At 33.6% G+C, this 23,870-nt stretch overlaps 1 protein-coding gene across 1 annotated transcript in view; it reads left to right on the top strand.

The window, feature by feature from the left end:
* The window catches only part of PDE3B (phosphodiesterase 3B, cGMP-inhibited), a 162,369-nt gene that overhangs the window by 80,594 nt on the left and 57,905 nt on the right, over nucleotides 1-23,870 (top strand). Inside the window, exon 2 of the mRNA XM_012654173.1 lies at nucleotides 13,327-13,387. Coding sequence (XP_012509627.1) covers nucleotides 13,327-13,387 — 61 coding nt within the window. The remainder of the gene's footprint in view (nucleotides 1-13,326; nucleotides 13,388-23,870) is intronic.

Below are 23,870 nucleotides of genomic sequence, written 5' to 3'. Positions count from 1 at the left end.
GTGCCTGGTATAGTAAACACACAAGTTTTGATTCTCTTTTGTTGCTTATGGTTTGCCAGACTTGGGAGTGCCTCCCTTCTTTGTGGTAGGTCTTAGTTTAATTGCAGTGAGATAGAAATTTGAGGATACTCAAAGACAGAATCTGATTAAAAAGTTATACTCACCATTTATTCTCTATCAAATGCATGACCATGACACATTTAGATATTACCTATAATGCTTTTTACCTTGTGTCCAAAAATGGGAAACTTGAACAGATTGGTCTTGGCCCCGTAACTGGCACTGATAATTCAAAGGTTAGGTAGGGTGGGCAGACTGCAGAGGAGTTTCAGCCTGGAGCTGAGCACTTGCAGAGAATTTCTAAGCTTTTCCCAGAAGAGAATTCTAGCCCTCTTTAGTACTGCTATTTGGGCATACATTACAGATTGATGATGAAATATAATCTCTGTCCATGGTGAAATACCATTAGTATTCTCCATTGTGTTATTTGGGAAATCAAAGATCAGTGTTTATCTAAACACATTAGAGAAACATGGATATCAAAAGAGCCAAGGAGCAGAATTTCTAAACAAAGGGACTTCCAGCAGAGAATGTGAATGTGTTATTTTTAATTTTTCCTCAATACAGATATGTAACTATTTAACCAGTAAATTTGGTGTCTCTGGTTGGCTAATCATTCTTAATCTTAAACTATTAAGATTATATATAATAATATATGATATAATAATATAATCTGTCTGTCCCCAGATAAATTACAAAGGAAATCAGAGAAAAAAATATATGTTTTATTTGCTTTGTCAGTCAGAAGGTATGCCCACCTAGGACCAACTAGTTCCTCTGTTTTACTTGAATGTCATTGTTTTTTGTGGATCTTTTAGTTTGTGAGCTGTGTAGAGCTGATTGGGGGAAAAAAGCAACCCAGCCTCCTCTGTGTTATAACTCAGTGGAAGGTAGTATAGTATACTGTTTGAGAGCCTGGGCTGTCGCATCAGACAACCTGAGTTGTAGTATGTATAGATGAGGGTATCTCTAGATTTGGTCATGAAACTACCAATTTAGGCTAATCTCAAATCTCTTCAAAAGAACCTTGCCTTGTAATCTCATTTTAAGGTTATCTTTCCAGACCCAGAGCCAAGTTTGTAGAATATTCCTGTTATTGAAGTGGGGAGCATATTTTTTTTCCTTTTGGTTTTGTCCATGCTTGCAATTCTAGAATATTTCTTAGGATATTTCTCATGTAATCCTAACTTGTTTAATTGTTTTAGCAAGGTCTTTTAAATATAAGCTGTTAAAAATCGAATGTCTTACTTGTTAAAATTATGCTGAAAATTTTATTATGACTTAAAAAGAAAACATTTTATTTATTCAGGTAAGAGGAAAGTGGAAATTATATTCTTTAAAGGCTTACAATCCCAATTTATTTAGTTATTTTTGACACTCTTTCCCCCAAATATATATATCTTAGTGGAATGTAGAAGCTGTGTCAGGGATGGAGATAAAAGTTTGCTCATCCATAGGTTAGAGAAACCAGTTGAGGCAAAGCAATATATCCAGAAAGACACAGGAAATCTAGAAGAGAAGTAGGTATGTAAGAACTTGAAAACACCTAGAGACAATAAGAGATTAAGAATACTGATAAAATAGAGATTATTTCATATTATACTTAAAAATTGGTTCTCTGTGTTTAAATTTCCTTAGCCCATCAGTTAGACCATGGTATGTAGGCTGTTTTATAAATTCACATTTGTTCTGAAAATTTTAAGGTTAAAAATAGTGAGGTGTTTTACTGAATTTCAGGACATTGAAAAAAATAAATAGAACAGTCTCCTAAGAGCTAATGAAAAAATTTTTAAATGCTTATTACTTCATCAATAGGGTATAGATATTTAAGTAATTGATAACTTAAATAGATTAAAGTTCTATGTATTTCAAACAATATATGACTTCAGTACTTTTTTATTTTGCTCATTCAACCCATGTTTATCCCCTGTCCTTTTAAATATCTTTCTTTTTGGTTTTGTACTTCTGGACAGGGAACAGAAACTTACGTATGCATTTCAAGTGCTACTTTATAAAATCTGAGTTATCAGTACAGCTTCAGAAAATCACACCAGATAACAGTGTTATGTTGTTACTTCCTTTTGAATTCATTAAGAAAAAGGAAGAAGGGAATGAATCCTTATTGAAGTTGCCTGGTATGTTCAAGGAACAGTAAATAAACCAGTGTAGCTGGAGCTTGGAGAGGGCCTTATGGGCCGTTGTTAAAATCTTAGGCTTTTGCTCAGGTTAATATGGGAAGTCACTGGAGACTGTTGAGCAGAGAAGTGACATGATGTGACTTAAGCTTAATCTATTGAGAATAGATTATACTTAGGCAAGAGAAGAAGCAAGGAGTTTTTAGGAGGCTATGGTAATAATCCAGGCAAGAGATCATGGTAGCCTAGGCTAGAGTGGGAGCAATGGAAATAGAAGTATTCATATTGTTTATGTATTTTGAAAGTAGAGAAAACGAGATTTACCAATGTGGGGTGGGAATTGTCGCTCCATGAATTAATATTAAACGTGTTTTGGGACAGGATTTGTCTTAGGAGTTTTACAGAGCTTTGCCCTGAAGGAATATGTGAATGTGTTGGTTTGCATTTTGAATGCTGTTACACTTGGAAGGGCGTCTCTGAAAGGCAGTAGCAGCTGTATCCCACGAGGCGCCGCATTTCTCAGACCTAAAGAATTGGATTTGCTTTGTAAAGCACAAGTGAATCTGTTAAAAACTATAGGCTGAGAGCTGACAATGGAGTGCCCTCCGGAACAAACAGCTTCCCGGAAACGACAGCTTCCCGAATGGCTAAAAGCAAAGCTTTTGTTTAAACCACTCTGGACTACCTGTCTCCATTCGCAATAACCTAATAAACATGGAGCCTACATATCTCTGTTTAACCCCTCTGTTTAAATGATAAACTTACCTTAGAATTTAGAAATTAACCTTTGAAAGACTTTGTAACCGTTTGCTCACGTAAATAGAATTAGTTAAAGAATCTGTAGAAGCCTTCTGTAGAAGCCTTTTGAAAATCTGTTAACCTGAGAGGAACTACCTGTTGTTATGTAAATCTGTTACCCCTGACAATTGTTCACTATTTCCTATAAGTTACCATGTAAGACCTTATTCGGGGCTTTTGAGACCAACGGAGAGGTCTAAGCCCCCTGAGCTCCCCCTCTGCCTATAATCTTTATAAACTTATAAAACTATATCTTTGTCTCAGTGTATTCTTTTATTTCTTCCATTTTCCATTTCTCTCTATTATTTTCTTATCCCTTGCACCTCTACCAAAGGGACCCGGGTTTTTGCAGGGAACACTGGCCACGTTCCTGCAGTGAATAAGAGGAAAGTTATGTTTTGGCAAAGTAACAATGGGGTTGCCATTAACTGAGATGGGGGCAGACTGTGGGTAGAATGTGTTTGGAGGGAGGGTCAGTTCAGTTTCGGACATGTTGAGTTTGAGATGTCTATTAGACAGCCAGGTGGAGATGTTAAGTAAGTAATTGGATATATAATTCTTCTGACTGGAGAGAAGATACGTATAGTTGTGAGTCATTAGCTTATTGAAGATATTTAGAGCCATGAGGCTAGGTGACATAGAAAAGAGAAGAGGTCCAAGGCCCTAGCTCTGGGACACGACAATGTTAAAACATCAAAATATGCTGACGAAGACCCAGAGAGAAGACTGAGAAGCAGTGACTGGTGAATTGGAAAGAAATCTGGAGAGTGTAATATTCTGGAAGCCAAGTGAGAAGAGTGATTTCAGGGAGGAAGAGTGTTAAATGTGTGAAATGATGATAGATCAAGAAGTATAAAGAGTGAGACTTGACCATTGGGTTTAAAAACATTAGATTTGATGAGAAAGAGCCAAAAGCCTTAATAGAGTCAGCAGCTCAAGAGAGAGTGAGAGAAGAGTTGGAAATAACTGATAAAGACAACTCTTCTGGGGAATTTTGCTGTAAAGATGAGCAGAGAAATGGGATAGGAGCTGGGTTAGGAGTATGATCATAAGATATATGTGTGTGTGATGTATGTGTGTCAGATGTGAGAAATTGCAGAATCATTATAATCTCATTGGAATGATTTAGTAGAGAGAGAAAAAATGATGTAGGAGAGAAGGATTTGCTGGTGACAGATCCTTAAGTAGGGAAGAGGTGATGGAATCTACTGCATTTATGGAAAGGATAGTTGTAGACTGGAGCTCATACAGTTCATCTGTAGTAACAAAATGAAATGCAGGGCATATGTTACAGGTATTGGAGGGTAATTTGATGGTTTTATAAGTAAAACCAAAGTCGAGGTAGGTACTTTCCATTTTTGTAAATAAAGGTCTTATAAAATGCATAAATTATTAACCTTCTGGCATAGTAGAGGGAATGAAATTGGAGGGAGATAAACCTCAGTTCAGATTTTAGCTCTGCCATTTACCAGCCGACATATGGCAGAACTTAGTTGTAATATCCATGTATTTATTTAGGGGCCCTGTAAGAAATAAAATTCATTCAAAGGCAATTCAAATGAAAATATTTTAATGAAGAATCTACTTTGAGAGAATGATTAGGGTTAAGAGAATGGGCAGTGCCACATTAGTAGCACATAGCAGTGTTTAGTAAACAACAAATATAAGATGGTATAGCATAATGGTTAATAATCCTTAAAGTTTTCAGTTAGGCAGATCTAGATTCAAATTCTATCTTCTGCTGCTTGTCGTGTGTCTTTGGGAAGTCTCTGTTTTTTCTTTGTAAAATGGGGAAATAAGGCTTACCACAGAGAATTCTAGTTAAGATTAAAGAAGGCAGTATGTATTAAGTGCCTCCCATAGTCCTGGTACATAGCATGAGATCTGAGTCACCATAACCATCATCGTATTATTGGATTATAAAGAACAGTAAATGAGATTAGCTTCTAAGTAATACTAGTCCCCGGCTCCCCACCCCCACACATCCAGCTTTTTTTCTGCTTCTCAGTTTTTTGAATGAGGTTCCTTCTTTGTCACATAGAGGTCAAGGTTAGTATCTTTGCAGTTTAAACTATTAGAAAATACAGCTTTAGTTAGTTTAACTTTTTGGCTATTCATTTATTTTATGTTTTTGATTTATGTTTGATAAACACAATCAAAGAGTTAAGTCGTATTCTTCATTGGGCCTAAGTTAGAAGGTATGGAAAAAGTTGGAAATACTGAAATTCAATAGTTTCATTAGAAGCTCAAGTAAAATGTCATTAAGAAATTCAAGAAATAAGCAAATACAGGATGTTGTAATGGTTAATTCAGAGCTTTACCATAATAAGTATTCTTTTAAATTTCACATAAATATAACCAATTCTGTAAGTTTGATTTGAAGGCACATGTATGTTTTTCTTTCTTGGCTACATAGAGAACAATGAAATAAAACCTCATTGACGTAATTGAACCTGATAACATCTCCTGGTTGTACTGCTGATGTTTCATTGTGGTTTTGGCGGTTTTGTAGAGCTTTGTAAAGCATGTTAGATTTATAAACATGTTCAAACACAAATTTTTATCAGGATTCAACTTTTGCCACAAAGAAAAGATGAATATAAATAAAAGTACAGTCTTGGGTGCACTTTATCAAATCAACTAAAAAAAATTTAATAGCATATACCTCAGATATTACTTAGAGAAATTACTGTTCTTAAATTACTTTTGAACAAGTAACTATAGTGTTCGAAAAGATATAACATTTTCTGATAGTGTATTATATTTGAGCTTAGAAGGAAACAGATAAACATCATAATAGAAACTATTTAATATTTCAAACTCTCATTAAATGATGTCCTATAGTTTGATAGAACCATATTTTGAAAATGTACCATAGGCATTATAACTTCGTTTTTTACTGCAATCCAAAATGTAGTTTTATTTGTTTATTTTTATGTTTAAATTATTTACAGGTTCTACTTTGGTATTGGTGTTGAAATTTAGATGCCTAAAATTTTGCTGACTTGGAAACGATGTATATACTAGCACATTACTAGCTACTTGGAAGTAAGATTTTAAAAGACCTGCATTTTATTATACAGGGGGAATGAATGCTTGGACCAATATTTCTTAAAACTGTTACAGGAAGTTTGGCCCTTGTCCCCAAAGCTACATCATAAGAACGAGGACAAGTGGTTTGAGGAGAAGGAAAGGGAAGTTTAATTAATTTGCCAGCAAATGAGGAGAATGGCTGACTTGGCATCTTAAAGTACCATCATCCTATCTTAAAATACAGAGCTTTTAAAAGGACTTTTCAGCTTGGGGCTATTGGTATTTAACAATAGTTGGTGGTCCTGATCAACCCATATGCAGTGAAGAGTCTCCTGCCTTCTGCCCAGACAATTCCATTGAGCCATCTCTTGTGGTACAAAGAACAAAGGACACTACCCTGAGCCTCTGATTACTGGCCTCAGGCAGTATGCAGATTTTAATTCCCAAAAATACTGTGGGGCTGTTAAAGAGATGAGTCATAAAACCTTTTACCCCTTTTTAGGCTTTTCCCTCTGTTACAAAACTTTTATTATAATATACATGTGCCACCACTGTGCATTCATTATACATGGTAGCCACCCACCAATTTTAGGTAAATGTATAAAAACTTCATCATAATTTTTAAAAATCAAAAAATCACAGTATTTTTTATATCAGTATATATTGTTTGCAGTATTAAAGGTATCTTTATTTAGCTCAATGATGAGTAAATATAATAAGTTGAATGTTGTAGCTTCATTCTATATCCAATAATATTCTTTTCTCTTCTCTACTTCTCTTAAATTGTAAAAATATAACCAAAATTATAACTTTGAGGAAAGGCAGCAAATATTTGTTGGGTGTTGGTTCCGAATACTCAGATTAAGCGTGTAATCTGGAATTAAGAGATTGTTCACTGAAGACTACTTTTAGGGCTGTGTCACTTGCTAAGTTGTTGTGCATTATTATACCTAACAGTTTGAGAAGTAGAAGTTCTTTGCATTTTATATTTAAAAATACTTATAATTGTTCTTTATATATTATATTTGTTTTTTAATATTTTTATATTTGCTCTACTTTTCCACAACACTATACTCTGTGGCCAAAAACTGAGTTGCACCTACATTACACTATTTCTTTAACATTGAATCATGCTCATATGTTTTAACCACCAGCTCTCTTCTGTGAATAAAAGCAGGACATAGATTTGCAGTCAGTGTAATACTCTCGTTGCTTAGCAAAGCTTTTCCTTGCTGTACAAACAACTGATTCTCTCTCAAAACTGATTTCCACACGCATTTCCCAGTCTGTATCATAATTTACAAAATAACTCTATTAAATTGGAAAAAACATCATCTTTTGTAGTATGATGGTTTCAGTGATAAAACATAAAAAGTTGTCTGCTATCCTTCCTCATGTGCATAGCACATATACCAAGAGCTGATTTGGACTCTGCCATTGAGTGCACTTATCCAGCAGTAAAGTAAAATATCTGCTGTGTGCAAATGTAACAGCAATTACTCTCTTTATATCGTATGCCTTTTCTATTCTGTGATGTCCCAAGGTGTCATACAGTAAATACATTTTGGAAATTGTTTGATCTGTCCTCCCTTTCAATATAATGCTTATCATCTGTGTGTCTAGTTCTATAAATCTCTCAGCAATAGTTTATCTTTTAAAAATGTTTTTGCTATGAGGACACAGGATCTGAATGGTATCTCTATAGTTTTTGTTTCTTCTCTTTTAGGAACAAAAATCTTTAGTTTCATGTATCATTTTGTGTTCTTTTTAAAAAGATTCTATTCCTTTACCAAAGAGATTTTTATGTTTCGTTTGAAAAGTTTCCATGGCTTCTTGTCATTATTTGATAAAGTTTCAAAGTAGTCAATATGCAGAAGAATGTGGGGTAAATGAATTGCCACTTCAAAAAAGAAAATCTGATTTTAGAAAGTTGCTGTTGTATGTCCTTGTAACATTTTTTTTTTTATTCCTCTCTGTGGTATTATCACTCTCACAGATTTATATTCCATTTGCATTAGAGTCCTGTCCTAGATTTAGGCTTAACATTTATTATGAGTTATTTATGTTGCTATTTTTTATCAATACCTTAGGCTTTAGAAAAACAAATTTGAGCCATTTATTTTTTTTGATTGGGGAATATAATGCAACACAAAGAAAAAATTCAAATTTAACAGATATAAATAATATTCAAATGACATGAAAATACTTTAGCGAAGATGATTTGTACTCTTATGGAATAATGCAGGTCTTAGGACCCCTACCCAGCTTTTAAGAATGTAATGGTTATTAAGATGATAACGATGAGATTTCTGTGGAAATCAAAATTAATCTTACATTTCACAATTATAAAAAATATGTAAACGGAATTGTTTCCATTTTTCTCTCCAAATATTTCAGACCCCTGAGGAACAACTAGTGATTCACAGATTGTAATTTGAAAAATAGTGGCTAATACTCATTACTGTTTCCTAGTTTAAATTTTTGTCTAATATTATAAATGTATATATATTTTGTGTGTGTGTGTATATATATATATAAACTCTAGTATTACAGAGACATTTAGTAATATTTTCATTAAGGATTTGCTCATTTTCATATCTCTCACTTTATCCTGTGTCATTAGTTATCCCACTGTCCTGGATCATTCCTATCAAGTACAAACCTGATATAGAAGCTACCATATTAAAAAAAAATAGTATTATCCCTACATTCTTTTCTAACTATTGTTTCATTTCATTCTGGCCTTTATAGCACAATTTTTCAAAACAGTTTTCTTTAGTCACTGTCTCTACTTCTTTACCTTCCTAAATTCATCTTAACTTTCTGTTAAAACTGGATAAATACTTATAAATGTGAACAGAATATAGAGACTAAAGAAACAAACACCATCTACCGACCATTATCATTAACTCTGAACATTACCGTTAACATTCCCTGTATGCCACTCCTGGAACCACTTCTCTTCTTTTCTCCTTTAGAGATAATCACCATCCTGACTCCCTTTATAGTTTCCCATATATTTATATTACTAAAAAGTATATCTCGGCTAGGTGCGGTGGCTCACACCTGTAATCCTAGCACTCTGGGAGGCCGAGGTGGGAGCATTGCTTGAGCTCAGGAGTTCGAGACCAGCCTGAGCAAGAGTAAGACCCTGTCTCTACTAAAAATAGAAAAAAAATTATCCAGTCAACTAAAAACAGAAACAAAAAATTAGACGGGCGTGGTGGCCTGCACCTGTAGTCCCAGCTACTTGGGAGGCTTAGGCAGGAGGATCACTTGATCCCAGGAGTTTGAGGTTGCTGTGAGCTAGGCTAACGCCACGGCACTCACTCTAGCCCAGGCAGCAAAGAGAGACTCTGTCTCAAAAAAAAAAAAAAAAAAAGGATATCTCAATATATATTTCCTTATACATGAATGAAATTATACTTTATGTATCCCTCTGACTTGATTTTCTTCAACAGTATATTTCTGGGGTTCATCTATATAGTATGTAGTAGTACTTCATTTTCACTGCTGAATTCCATTGTGTGAATAAGCCCCAAATTTTCCATTTTATTGTTGATGGATATTTGGATTGTATGTAGAATTTTGCTACTCCAAACTGCACAGCTATGTGCATCCTTATTCTTGTGTCTTGGTGTTAACCTGTAGCAAAGGATCAAGCTTTCGGGGTTTTTCCCCAATCTCTTGTGGATTGATGCTTTTGTAAAATACACTAAAAATGTTTCACTGATGTCAAATTGCTATAAAAATTTCTAAATCTTTACTCTTAATTTTTGTATTTATCTTGTTATGGGCCATACTTTGAATAACACTGATGCTCTAAGATGTATACCTAGCTGTGGAATTCCTGGGTCATTCGTCTTCTACTATTTATGCAGAAATTTTTTTTCTCAAAATTACTAATATTCTAGTTGTTCAAATTACACAAAAGGCAGTCTGCCAGCTTTTTTTTAAATTCCTAATATGGAGGGGATTTCAGACTAAGACCTACTGTTTTTGGTAATGTAATTTTGATCCTAGAGAAAAGTGGCTGCGAATAATGGTGAGCTGCTGCTGAAGAGTTGATTCAAAGCCAACCTAGCAAACAATGATAGTGGGATAAAGGACCAGGAGGAGTGAATTTATTGAGGGAGATGGTCTGCAATACAAAATGCTACAGTAGAGATATCTAAAAATGGAAAGCACAGAGAAAAAAGCATTCTTGTACATAGTAAGGTTTTTAAAGACTTATAAGGGTACATTTAAAATAGGGTGTACATTCTCTCTCATATTTAGCTGCAGCTGCTGAGTAGGTAGCCTTAGAATTGTCTGAATGTATTAGGGAACTTTCTCAGAATGTAAGCTAACATGGGATTGCTCTTATAAGCAAGCAGCAGGATACTTTATATCAACTTTATTTTCATTATAACTCTACCTGGGAACCTTTTTAAACATTTTCTCCCTAATCATCCCTACCCCTTCATGAAATTTTAATATCACAGATGTACAGTGTATCTGTTTATATACTGTAGCTTTTGGAGGGCCCCAACCGTTTAAATTTAATATTTTTTCTTTTTCTTTTTTTGCCTGCAAGAACTAATTATCATCTGCTTGGGAGTGATAGCACCCCTACTGAGAGTACATGAGATGAATAAAAATATGGCCCTAGCAGTAGAATACAAATATTTTAAAAGGTAATATTTTATTTGATCATGTGGGTCGATGAAGTGAGGAGAAAGGAAGAGTACTCAGTTTTAAGAAACCATCCTAATGAAAGTATGCTCGAGTTAGTGAAAAATCAGCTTATACTTAGAGCAGTAAATTAGGGACATGAGGTATATAGGCATCTGTCTCTGTTTGATGGTATCCTTATGGAAGAAATACAGAAGTATGGATCAAATGTTAGTACAGTTAGGCAAGTCTGTAGAATCAGTATGCAAATTAGTGAATTGGTGCCTGTCTCATAGGTGATTTTCAATGACATGTCATATGGCTCTGTATTCACTCCTGTCTATTCTAGACATTTATTAGCGAATTTAAGAAAACGTCAGATTTACAGATGTCATGATGATGGGAGGAATGGTGAATAGGCTGGTTGACACCCTTAATCTCCAAAGAAACTAACAGGCTAAAATAAGGACAGAACTGAAGTATTACCGTTGGGTCTAAAAAGCCAATTGTCTAAAAAGAATAGCATGGAGAAAATGGATCATAGCAATATCAAGTATAAAAGAAACTTTGGGATTTTAGGTTATGTTAATCTTAATGAGCATTTTTAGGAAATTATTAACATCTTAAGCTGCATTAATTAGTGTCTAAAATCTATTTTGTATGCTGGTTAAATCACAGCTTGAAATAATTATATGAGGACCACGTTTAGGGCTATATGAAGTATAGTATAGTATAGTATGTATAAATTTAATAAGTCTATTATGTATATGATATACTTTACATGTAGCTATACCAGAGCCATTTTGTGGGCACTGGTCCATGAATTTTCTAAGTGGCTGTATAATAGTATGTCTGGATTTTGTTTGGGAAGGAATAGATTTCGCTGGGAAGAAAAAGATTACCTTCTGCAAAGGTGTTGACAAAGAGATAGTGTTAATGACAATTTACAATTTTTTGAGTGATTAAAAGTGTGAGTGTATTTTCTAAAATAGGGGTCAGCAAACTATAACTCACTGACCAAGTCCTACCAGCAGCCTGTTTTCTTTTTTTTGGTTGTTTTAATGTATTGTTTTTATTTGTATGATTTATTATCGTTGTATTGTTATTTTTTTTTATTTCAGCATATTACATGGGTACAAATGTTTAGGTTACGTATATTGCCCTTGCCCCACCCGAGTCAGAGCTTCAAGCGTATCTGCATCCCCCAGACGGTGCGCACCACACCCATTACGTGTGTATACACCCGTCCCCACCACCCCCTCTGATCTGCCCAGCACCTGATGAGTGGTTATTACTATATGTGCACTTAAATGTTGATCAGTTAATACCAATTTGATGGTGAGTACATGTGGTGCTTGTTTTTCCATTCTTGGATTACACTTAGTAGAATGGGTTCCAGCTCTATCCAGGATAATACACGAGGTGCTGTATCACCATTGTTTTTTGTGGAGCATCCTGTTTTTGTATGAACTTTGAGCTAAGAATGTTTTTGCATTTTAAAGGGCTGTAAAACAAAAACAAAAAGCAAAGGATTTGCCATAGATATCTTATGTCTCTATGTATCTTGCAAAGCCTAAAATACTCTGTTCCTTTACAGAAAAAGTTTGCTAACTCCTGATAAAATAATTGGACCAGCGATAGAATAAATAACATTTTAAGATCTTTTGCAACCAGAAGACTTAAGACCAGCACCAAGTCTGGTCTTAAGACTTAAGGAACAGCACAAATAGTTCAGTATATAGAAATTATATGATTATATTACAAATTACCTGTACAAATTAGCTTATATTCAAGACAAGCGTTCAGAGCTATGTAGAAAAGAGCAGTTATTATCAATTAAGTAAAAGGTGGAGACCTATTGGTTAACTCAGTAAACGTCAAAGAAATTTAAAAGTAGCGATAGATGGCAGTTAAAATTTGCTAATTAAAGTTAATTCTTAAAGGATTAATAGGGAGGAAAAAAAAGTTAATTTTATCTCTTTGAGCATAGTGACGACTATTAATATGTTGGATAGGGAAGCAACCTAAAAGCCTGCTAGGAAGAAGGGCAGGCAAAAACTAGTCTGGGACTAAGAAGTTAGCATTGATAGCCTATAAAGGAGACCAACAGGAAAACAATCACTAATTATCTGCATATTTAAAGGGATATGTGCTGCTTTTTATAAATTTACTCCTTTATATTTAATCTAATCCCGAGGACAGCATGCTTTTTAAAATGATTTTAACAGAAGTGCCTTATTGGTAAGGAAATAGCACCACCCATTGACACTGGTTTTAAGATGATTATGAACCTTTGGAAATGGTAGGGAGGGGGAGAGTATCTGAGGATACATATTTTTTCTTGTATTTTTAGTGATTTGATGTGATTTGGGATTTATATGTTCCTTTTTACGGTAATAAATAAATACTTGAAGGTCAATATAGCTTGTTTTAGTAACTTTATTATGGTAATTCTTTATTCTTTTGATTTCTCAATTACAGATGATATTAATGAAATATTCTGTCTAGAGATCATTTTTATTCTTACCATACCAATCCTCTTTCAAATTTGATTCTATTTTAGGTAATTATAATTGAAGATGCTACATTTTATCTTTACATATATGTTTATTTCTGGTTTGTAACCAAGTGAATTTTTTTTTTCCAGATGATTCTTTGGGATTGGGACTTAAAGCAGTGGTATAAGCCTCATTTTCAGGTAAATATAAGTGATATCACTAATAACTAATATCTTTAATGAAACTTTTGACATTTCAATTTAAGTTACATTTACAAGCTTTCTGTGCCGTAAGATTTTCTTTAACTTTTCTTTAAGTTGGCTTGAACTTTTGTTGAGGTAGATTAAAAAAATAAATAAATTTAATTGTAAGGGAAAAAGAAAAGATGAGAAATCAAACTTACATAAATCATTACTTTTATAATATTACTAATATAATTTGCACTGAGTAAACTAATATTTCTATATTAAGGATTAGATTTTTTTTCTTTTCCGATGTAGACCACTGATCCTACAGAGGGGAAAAGGTAGATTGAAGGCCATACATGAGACGAAGGAAAGTAATTGGCAAGATATTTTATTAGGGAAGTTAAAGCACCCAACTTTCATTTTTTGGTAAACTTTTTTATTGAATTATAACATACATACACAAAAGTATGCAACTCAGTAAATTTTTAGAAGCTAAATATCCCATGTAACTAGTACCCATATGAAGAAATAGAATATATTACCAGAATCTCAGAAGGCTCTTTTATGCCCCGTTTCAGTCATTACCTATACTCCCAAAGATAATCCCTATCCTGACTTCTAGTGACTAGTTATGCTTATTTTCGAACATTGTATATATAAATGAAATAATATAATATGTATTTTTTTCAGATTAATGTTTTTGACTACTTATGTTTATATCAGATAAAATGGAATAGAAGTATAGGAGAAAAAAGAAAAATCACTCATAAACATCAAGCAATAACTATGTTAACTGGATTAACTTTTGGGGTTATATCTTTGTTGATCTTTTCCCATTACAAATGTGTATTTGTATACTCTAGTCTATAAAAATTGTGTTATTATGTGTCATATCTGTTTTGAAACTTGATGTTTTGTCACAATAATGGACAAACACTAATAAATATTAACTCATTTATATTACAGAATTGTTAGCCCTGTTTATTATATTTATTTAGCTGGTTGCTCGACACCAATTTTTGAAATGACTATCCCTTTGAATAGCTGATTATTATTTTTAAACTGTGACTGAAATAGACATAAGAGCCCATAAGAATAAAATATTCTCTGGACTTTAGTGAGTAAAGTAATGTAATTATTGCAGTCAGATGAAATCAAGGAGAAGGCCACATCTGACCTAAAAGGAGGTCGTTCCTTGACTCACATAGTGGGCTTTATCATCATTCCTATTCACCAAGATCCTTAGCTTCCAATTAAAAGTGTCTAAATTACTGGTAAAATCTAAAGATAAATAGCAGTAAGCTAAGAGCATGGACTCGTAGTCAGACAGACTGGTGTAAGATATTAGGCACCTCTGTCTTTTGTTCTTCCTTTTCCCTCTTCCCCTTTCTAATAACCCTTTCTTAAAAATTGAAAGATAACATTCATATATAAAAGTGCACAACTCATAGGTGTACAACCTGATGAATTTTCTCAAATTGAATACACACATGTGACAATTTTCAGATAAAGAATTCAGCACCGCCAAAGCCCCTTTATCCTCCACTTCTAGACATCAACTTCTATCAAGCATTATCTCAGTGCTGATTTTTGCCATTACAACATAGTTTTTCCTGTCTGAATTTGATATAAATTAGATCAATCATATATATTTTGTTTTCCTTTCTTTCAAACTTTTATCTGTGAGATTAATATTATTGCATATAGCAGTGATCTGCTCATTTCATTCTGCTTAGTATTCCATTGAATGAATATAATACAATTTATTTATTCATTCTACAGTTGATGGACATTTTTTTCATTTTCGGTTTTTTGGCTATTGCAAGCAATGCTGCTAGAACAATCTTGATGCCTTTTGTTGGGTATATATCTTGAAGTGGATTGCTAGTGTATGCATGCATATGTTGACTTCAAATAGGTATCACAAGATGATTTTCCAAAGAGCCTATATTAATTTTTATACAACCATCAGGAGCGAATGAGAGTTCCAGTTGTTCCACATCTTTGCCAGTACTTGATAGTGTCTCTTTTAAGTCATTTCAGTAGCTGTGTAACAGTATCTTGTGGTTTGATACTGTGTGCATAACACAGTGCTCATGTGCTGCATAACAATGTTTTGGTTAATAATAGACCATATATGTGACACTGGTCCCATAAAATTATAATGGAGCAAATACAGAAATATGATATATGGCATTTGATATTAGCATTGCAGATCAAGGAGGGGAAATGATTGATATTTAGTAATGGCAATGGGACATTTGGTTTTCTGTATGAAAAAATAGAAATAAAAATATATATTTGTGTAAGCATACTTTATGAAGTTCACACAGTGATGGGCTTGCTAATGAGGCATTTCTCAGAATGTATCCCCATCAATGCATGATTGCATTTGCATTTCACTGATGAGGTGACTCATCAGGTTGAGGACCTTTTTATATGTTAACTGGCTACCCAGATATCCTCTGGTCAGGTCTTTTGTCCAGTTTTTTGTCTTTTACTTAGCAGTAAGTAGTTCTTTGTGTATTCTGGACATGAATATATATATTCATATACATAAATATGATATATGTATTATATATATCTAATATAGTGAGAAAAATATTCTCCAAATGGGTGGCTTATTATAGTATCTTTTGAGGAAAAAACTTCATATTTTAATGTAGTATCAATTTATCAATCATATCCTTTGATTAGTGATTTTTTGTGTCTTATTTAAGAACTTTGTCTACCTCCAAGATCATGAAGATTTTCTTCCATGTTAGCCCCTAGAAGTTTTATTATTTTACTTTCCATTTTTGGGTCTGTAATGCATCTGGAATTGATTGTTCTATATAGTGTGATATATAGCAGAAGACACATTTTTTTCCATATGTATATCCAACTGACCCAGTTCCAATTTCGAAAAAAATAAACATTCTTTCTTCTTTTTTCTATATTGTCACCTTTGTCATAAATCAAGTGACTATATGTATGTGGATTTGTTTCAGGACTTTCTGTTTTGATCCATTGGTTAGTTTGTCTATCCTTAAAGAATGATACCATATTTACAACTTCAATTATTGTGGCTTTATAATAATTCTTTATATTTGATAGTATAATAAATTCTCGAGCTTTGTTCTTCAAAGTTATGTTGACCATTCTTGGTTCTCTGTGTTTTAATATAAATTTAGAATCAACTTGACAATTTCCAAGTGCAAAAAAATCCTGCTAGGATTTAGATTGAGATTTTACTGACTCTGTATGTAGATCAGTATAGGGAGAATTTACATCTTTATGACACAGAAAATGTCAATCTATAAAAATGGTATATCTCTTCACTTATTTTAGTCATATTTAATTTATCGCAATAATGTTTTCAGTGTGGACGTCTTGCACACATATTTTGTTCGATTTACTCGTAGGTATTTAATTTTTAATATCACAAAGATATTATAAAAGGTATCAATTTTTTAAAATTTTATATTTTTAATAGTTTATACTAATTCACAGAAATTCAGTTGATTTTTATATATCCATCCTTGTATCCAGGGACCTTGCTGAATTTACTTATTAATTCTAATAGCTTCTTTGAAGATTCATTGAGTCTTTAAGTATACAATAATGCTATCTCTGAGTAAAGACAGATTGATTTTTTTTCCCAATCCTATGCTTTTCATTTCTTTTTCTCATGTTATTGTATAATAGCATTTGGACCTCCAATGCAATGTTGAATAGAAGTGGCACAAGTGGGCAGCCTTGTTTCGTTCTTGAATTCAGGGAGAAAATGTTCAACATAACACCAGTAATGTTTTCTGTAGATACCCTTTGTCAGATTAAGGAATTTTCATTCTAATTCTAGTTTACTAAGGACTTCTTCTCTCTTTTAAGTCATGAATGGGTGTAAAATTTTACCAGATGATTTTTCTACATCTGTTGAGATGATCCCTGAATTTTTTCCATTTATTCTATTAATGTGGTGAATTACATTGTTTATTTGTTAAACCATCTTTGCATCCCCAGAATAAAGTGAATTTGATCAAGACGTATTGTCTTTTTAAAAATATGTTACTGGATTCTATTTGTTAACATTTTGCTTAGGAGTTTTGAATCTGTGTTTATGAGAGAGTGTTGGCTTGTAATTCTTATTTTTCATAATGTTCTTGGCATATTTTGGTATCAAGATTACCAAAAACTTTGATACCAAAATAAAACAAGGTATAATATTAACCTCTCTTTTTATCTAGAAAAGTTTGTGTAAGATGGAAGATTGATATTTTTCCTCCTTTAATGCTTGAAAGAATGCTCTGGTGAAGCTCTGTCTCCTTGGAGTATTTTTTGTGGACAAGTTTTAAGTTATGGATTCAATTTCTTTCTCTTCTTATACCAATTGTGTTAGTTGTGTTTTTCTAGGAACTCTTTTTTTTTTTTTTTTTTTTGTTTAGTTCCTCCTAGCATTGTGAGATAGCTGAAAGCTCTGTTTTACTTTCAAAGTATTTAATAGAAATCTTTTTGAGGATTTTTATTTGGTTTCTCCTTCTCTTGGCTATTGTTTATAAATTGGCAAATGCCTTGAGAGTAAAAGCAACTCTGAATTTAAACTGGATTCTTTGTTCTTCTCATCGATCTGGGATCTTGCTGGGCCCTCCCTACCTTCATAGCCCTGAACTCCAATTTTGGTCTCCCAGCCCAGCCCCTTGAGACTACAGATCTGCACTCTGTTTCCTAGCCTCTTAACCACTTTCCTTCTCATCCTCTCTCCCTGAGCCAGTTATGAATCAGCAGCAAATTCTTTGAGGAAAAAGTAGCACAGAATGTTGGGTTCATTTTCTCTTAACTCTAGGCTTTTGTCCTTTTAAGCCTTGGCTGCTTGGTTGTGTGTTTTCTGATACCCTGAAATGTATGTTATTTGTATTTTATTTCAGCTTTTCTAGTTGTTCTAAGCATAAGAATTGGTCTGATACAAACTGATCCCTTTTAGCTGGAAAATTAGGCAAGCCTCTTAAGTGCCTCTGAACCTATTTGGGAATAATACCAATTCCCTCAGAGGGCTGATTAAAATAATAATATGTACCTGGTATGTAGCAGCACTCAATAAAAATGTGGGCTAATATTATATAAGTTTCAATAATAATAAATACCAAGCATCTTCTGTATTAGACAGAAATCAGCAAATGTTTTTCTTTTTTTTCATAGTATTAGGGAGGTACAAATATTTTTGTTACATGGCCTGAGTCAGGGCTATAAGTATGCCCATCACTGGAATAGTGTTCATTATACCTGTTAGGTGGGGTTTTGCCCTGCCCCTCCTGCCCCTGCCAAATATTTTTCTATAAATTGCCAGAGAGTAAATATTTTAGCATTTGCAGGCAACATATGGCCACCTACCACTGCTGCTGCTCCTCCTCCTCTCCTTTCCCCTCTTCTTTCTCCTTCTCCTCCTCTTCCATAGCCATTTAAAATGTTAAAAAACCATTCTTAGCTTTCTGTACAAAATCAAGATTTTGCCAAATATAAGCCAATGGGAAATAGGAATTCAAGCTCAACTTTTAAAATTATAGCAAATAATTTAAATATTCAGTTTCATCTGACATAAGTCAGATCGTGTCACTCTCTCACTACTCTCCTGTCTCAGAATGAAAGCTAAAGTCCTTGTCATAGACTTAAAAGAACTTACACAATATGATTCCCTCCTTTACTCCCTTTTACTTCTCTGACTGTATCTTTTACTGCTTTCTCTTTCATATACTCTGTTCCAATTGCACTGGCCTCCTTGTTATTCCACAAACAAGCCAGACAGGCTTCTGCCTCTGGGTCTTTGCACTTGCTAGTCTCTCTGCCAGGAAGGGCTATTTCCCACACCACTGTCAGGTCTTAACATAAATGTTGCCTTCGTAGTGATGCATACCCCAACTACCCTCTTTAAAATTGCATTGCCTTCCATCACTTCCTTTTCCCTTTGCTTGCTTTATTTTTTCATTTAGCCTGCCCCAAATCTATATGTCCCCTTTATTGCCCATATTTCTTAGAGTCTGGTGTTCTCTAAAATTTGATCCCAGTATGCCTCTCCAACCTTATTTTCTATTGCTTTTTTATATAGCCTGTGCTTTAACAATTTCATGTTCTCTGTATATCGTTATTTAAAAATTTTTTATTTTGCTACTTTTGTACCTTTATTTATGCTTTCTCTATCTTGTGCAATGAGCTTCCCCAATACATTTTTGTTTAGTTTTATTGCAAAAAATTATTTCCCCCTAATATTTATAGCTATAATCCTACCAAAATTTTAGGGCCCAGCTCAAATGCTACTCCTTCCATAAAATTTATGTTACCATCCAAATTAAAGTTATCTGTATCTCTTTTGAACTTTTATGCCATTTTATCTGTATTTTTATTTCTTCACTTTCCATTAATAATAATAGTACTGTTTTTCACACTTTACTTGTATGTCCTATATATTACTTTATGTGCTCTGCATGTGTTATTAGATTTAATTCTCTTTGCTCCTCTTTGCTAAAGTGTAATTATTAACTCTGAAAATAATGCATTAGCAACCAAAGGAGAACTGTGAAAGATGGAAAGAGGAAGGTGGACTGACTAGGGACCACTAAAGGAATAACACAGTGACAGAATGTCTTATGATCCCCACCCAACAGCAGAAGGCATCCCAGGCCCCCACTCCCAACCTAACAAAAGAAGGTGATGGAGGTAGGTTCATTTCTTCCTCCAGATTAAACAAGAGTCCTGCTGACAACACCAAGTGTCTTGTGGCTCCAGCAGGGGGAATTGATTGGGAGCTCCACTGACAATAAGTGGCCAGGGGAAATATTCTTCTTCCCTCCTTGGCACGAGATTCCCCTTCCCCACTAAGAGATACTAGATGGCCAGCGTGCCTGGCAAGGGGGATATTGCCATAAATGCCTAGCCCAGAAAGTGTTCTTTGTTCCTGTGGCCCAGAGATTCCTTTCCCCCACCTAGAGGTACCAGGTGACACAACCCCAGTCAGGAAGCTCACTCTCCCCTAACCCTGAGGCACCAGCAAGGACTATTGGGAACCCCAGTGGCATCAGAAAAATCAAGCAAACCAAAGTAATTGTAAATGCTCTGAAAATTAAATTGTCATTAGGACCACAGCCCACAAAATTAGGCGAGGACCTGCATACTAAGCCTAAATAGGGAGATTACCTCCTAATATAAAAGATTTAAATAGGATCCACAGTTTTCTAATGTTATAGTCAAAACATTGAGGATAAAATTAAAAATCACCCATCATACCAAGAACCAGGAAAATCACAACTTGAAGGAAAAAAGACAATCAGTGCCAACCAAAATGAATCAGATTTGGAATTATCTGGCAAGGATTTTTAGAGCAATCATTGTAAAAATGCTTTAACAAATAATTACAAAGTCTCTTAGAACAAATGGCAAAAAAATTTTCAGCAAAGCAATAGAAGTTATAAAAAAAGAAACATGGAAATTAGAGAATTGAAAAATGCAATAATAAAAATTTGAAACATGCTCAATGGGCTGAATAATAGAGTGGAAACGACAGAGTATAGAATCTGTGAGCTTGAGGATAGATTAGTAGACTTTATCTAATTTTAACAACAGGGAAAATAGAAACAAAATGAACAGAGCCTTAGGGGCATGTAGGACAGTAACAAAAGATTCAGCATTCGTGTCATCAGTGTTTGAGAAAGAGAAAGAGAGTAGGATTGAAAGAGTATTTGAAGAAATAATGGCTAAAAACTTTCCAATTTTAGCCAAAGACATAATCCTACAGATTCAAGAAGCTTGGTGAACCCCAAATGGATCAATCCCAAAAGATCTACTCTAAAATGTGTCATAATTAAACTTTTGAAAGTTAAAGACAAAGAAAATATCTCGAAAGCAGCCAGAGAGAAATAACACATTACCTATAGGGGGACACCAATTTGAATGACAGCAAATTTCTCATTTAAAACCATGGAGATCAGAAGAAAGTGGCAAAACATTTTTTAAGTGCTGGAAGAAAGGGGCTGCAGAATTCTTTATCTGGTGAAACTGTCCTTAAAGAATGAAGAGGGAAGATGTTCTGAGATGAAGGAAAACAAAAATAATTTGTCAAGAGACCTACCCTGAAAGAATGGCTAAAAGAAGTTCTTTAAACAGGAAGGAAATTATAAAAGAAAGAATCTTGGAGCACCAGCGAGGAAGAAAGACCAATGAAACAGGAAGAAATATGGGTAAAAGAAATAGACTTCTGAATCTGTGAGATGAAACTCATTCTTCTCATAAGTTTAATAATCGTATTTGATTACTATAACAAAAATTATAATACCATCTGATACTCAAGACAATGCTATTTAAAAGTAGGCAAGGTGGTGGAGCTGGGCCCAGTCTCTCCCTGCAAGTGCAAGGCCCTGTTGCAGTAGTTCCCGCCTACCCCACCAAAAAAAAAAAAAAGTAGGCAAGGTAGAGACCTTACAGGAAGTAGGTTTCTACGCTTCACTTAATGTGGTAAAGTGTTGATACCAGTAGACTGTGATAAGTCACATGTGTACATTACATTACCAAGAGCAACCACTAAGAAAACTATATAAAGTAATACTCAAAAACTCTATAAATCAATTGAGATAGAACCCCAAAAATGTTCTAGTAACCCTAGAAAAGAAAGAGAAAACTAACAAAGAAATAAGAAACAGAAGACAAATAATAAAATGACAAACTTAAGGCCTAATGTTGATATTTACCATAAAAGGATACAATATGAAAAAAGGAGAAATTGACCATGAAAAAAGATTTATCTGTGATCATAAATTATTTTTGTACATAAGACATATATGTTGTCATAGGAGATATTTATCAGTAGATTCTAATTACATTGTAACTGTTAAAGTAAAAAATCACACCGTACCATCTTGGTAATTTTGTGATTTGCTCTTTCCTAATCTAAACAGTTTTTAGATAGTATTGAGGAAAGTTTACTTCTAAAAATTATTTGTATACGTGTTCCATTTGAATTTTGTAGCAGTTAAATGAGACTGTAAGTAGACAAAGGTCACAGAAAAACGAGTACAAATTTTGTAAGCATGACAGGGAACATTCAGAATCATAAGAATCAGAATTTGGGGTGAAGAAGCAATGAGATGATTTTTTTTTTTTTTGCCTATCAGATAGGTAGGGATTAATTAAATTCATAGTATCCAGTTGTAATGAGGTGTGGAGAAATAGGTGCTATTATATACAATTAGTGGAAGTACAGATTTGATCAACATATTCTATGGTAGTTTTAGAGTAATGATCAAATTTTAACATGTTCATTTGCTTTAGTCCAGCAATTCAGATTATGGGATGCTATCTGTAAGAAGTATGCTTATTTGTTCACAGTAACATATATAGAGAGGTGTTTATTTTAATTTTATTTATAATAGATAAAGACTAGAAATAGTTGGGCTATGACCTGGTAATGAGAAATGTTTTAAAATCAAAATTAATACAAATTAATGCTTCAGAAGAAAAAAAAGAATTCCACAAAGAGCAGACATTATTTAGCTAACTTGTCTTAACTTTCATAACATTTCTCAATTCCACAATGTATTTAGGATACTTAATAAACGGTTTTGTGGTGAACTCATTAAATAATTTGAGTAATTATGAATTTCAGACAAACCCAAATGTAAGTTCAAGGTACCATGAAACAAACAAAAGTAACATTTAATTTGCTGTTATGATTATTAGTCCATTTATTTCTATGGGTAATCAAGCTAAACATAATACATGTATTTTCAAAAAGCAAAAATCATATCATATGTTTATATCAATGACATATTTATTCTAAATTAAAAATATATGTTTTCCTACCAATTTTTTAGGGCCTAGCCTGGTGCTGCCTTGTCCATGAAGTTTTTGTGAACCATCCATCTCTAAGTTATCACTGTCTCTTTTGAACTCTGATACCATTGTTTTCCACATTTTTATGTCATTTTCCTTCATATTAATAGTAATAATGCTATTTATTGCATGTTAAATCCATGCACTATAAATGATTTCGTGTGCTTTACATGTATTATCAGATTTAATTCTCACATCAGCTCTTAATGAGGTAGATGTTATTAACCTCATTTTACATTGAAGACACTAAAATGTTCAGATGTTAAATAACTTGCTCAAGGTCAGACAGTTAAAGTTAAACAGATTTCAAATCAGATGTCTTTGTAAGAAAGCCTTGTCACGAGGCTAGACTGCCTCTTAAGTGAATAAGGTAAATAAAAGAAATGCTGTATGTGTTTAAAAGAAATGTTGACATAAAGGAAAGGAAATCATCAATAAATTAATGAAATGTTCAAATTACAGACTTTAAAGTAAATACAGATTTAGTTTTATACTAGCTATAAAGTAAGTCAGTAATGAGTACCATTAAATATAATGAAATAAGCTAATGAAAAATAAAGATAAAATTAAATTTCACAGTATCTGTTACATATATATCAAAAATTTTAAAGTTAGAATTATACCATTTGTTATCTCATTTATGCCGTGTGTAA

This window comes from Propithecus coquereli, unplaced genomic scaffold (assembly GCF_000956105.1).
Source record: "Propithecus coquereli isolate 6110/MARCELLA unplaced genomic scaffold, Pcoq_1.0 Scaffold44, whole genome shotgun sequence".
In the NCBI taxonomy this organism is placed as follows: Eukaryota; Metazoa; Chordata; class Mammalia; order Primates; family Indriidae; genus Propithecus; species Propithecus coquereli.
This window is presented reverse-complemented; position numbering and strand designations above follow the sequence as displayed.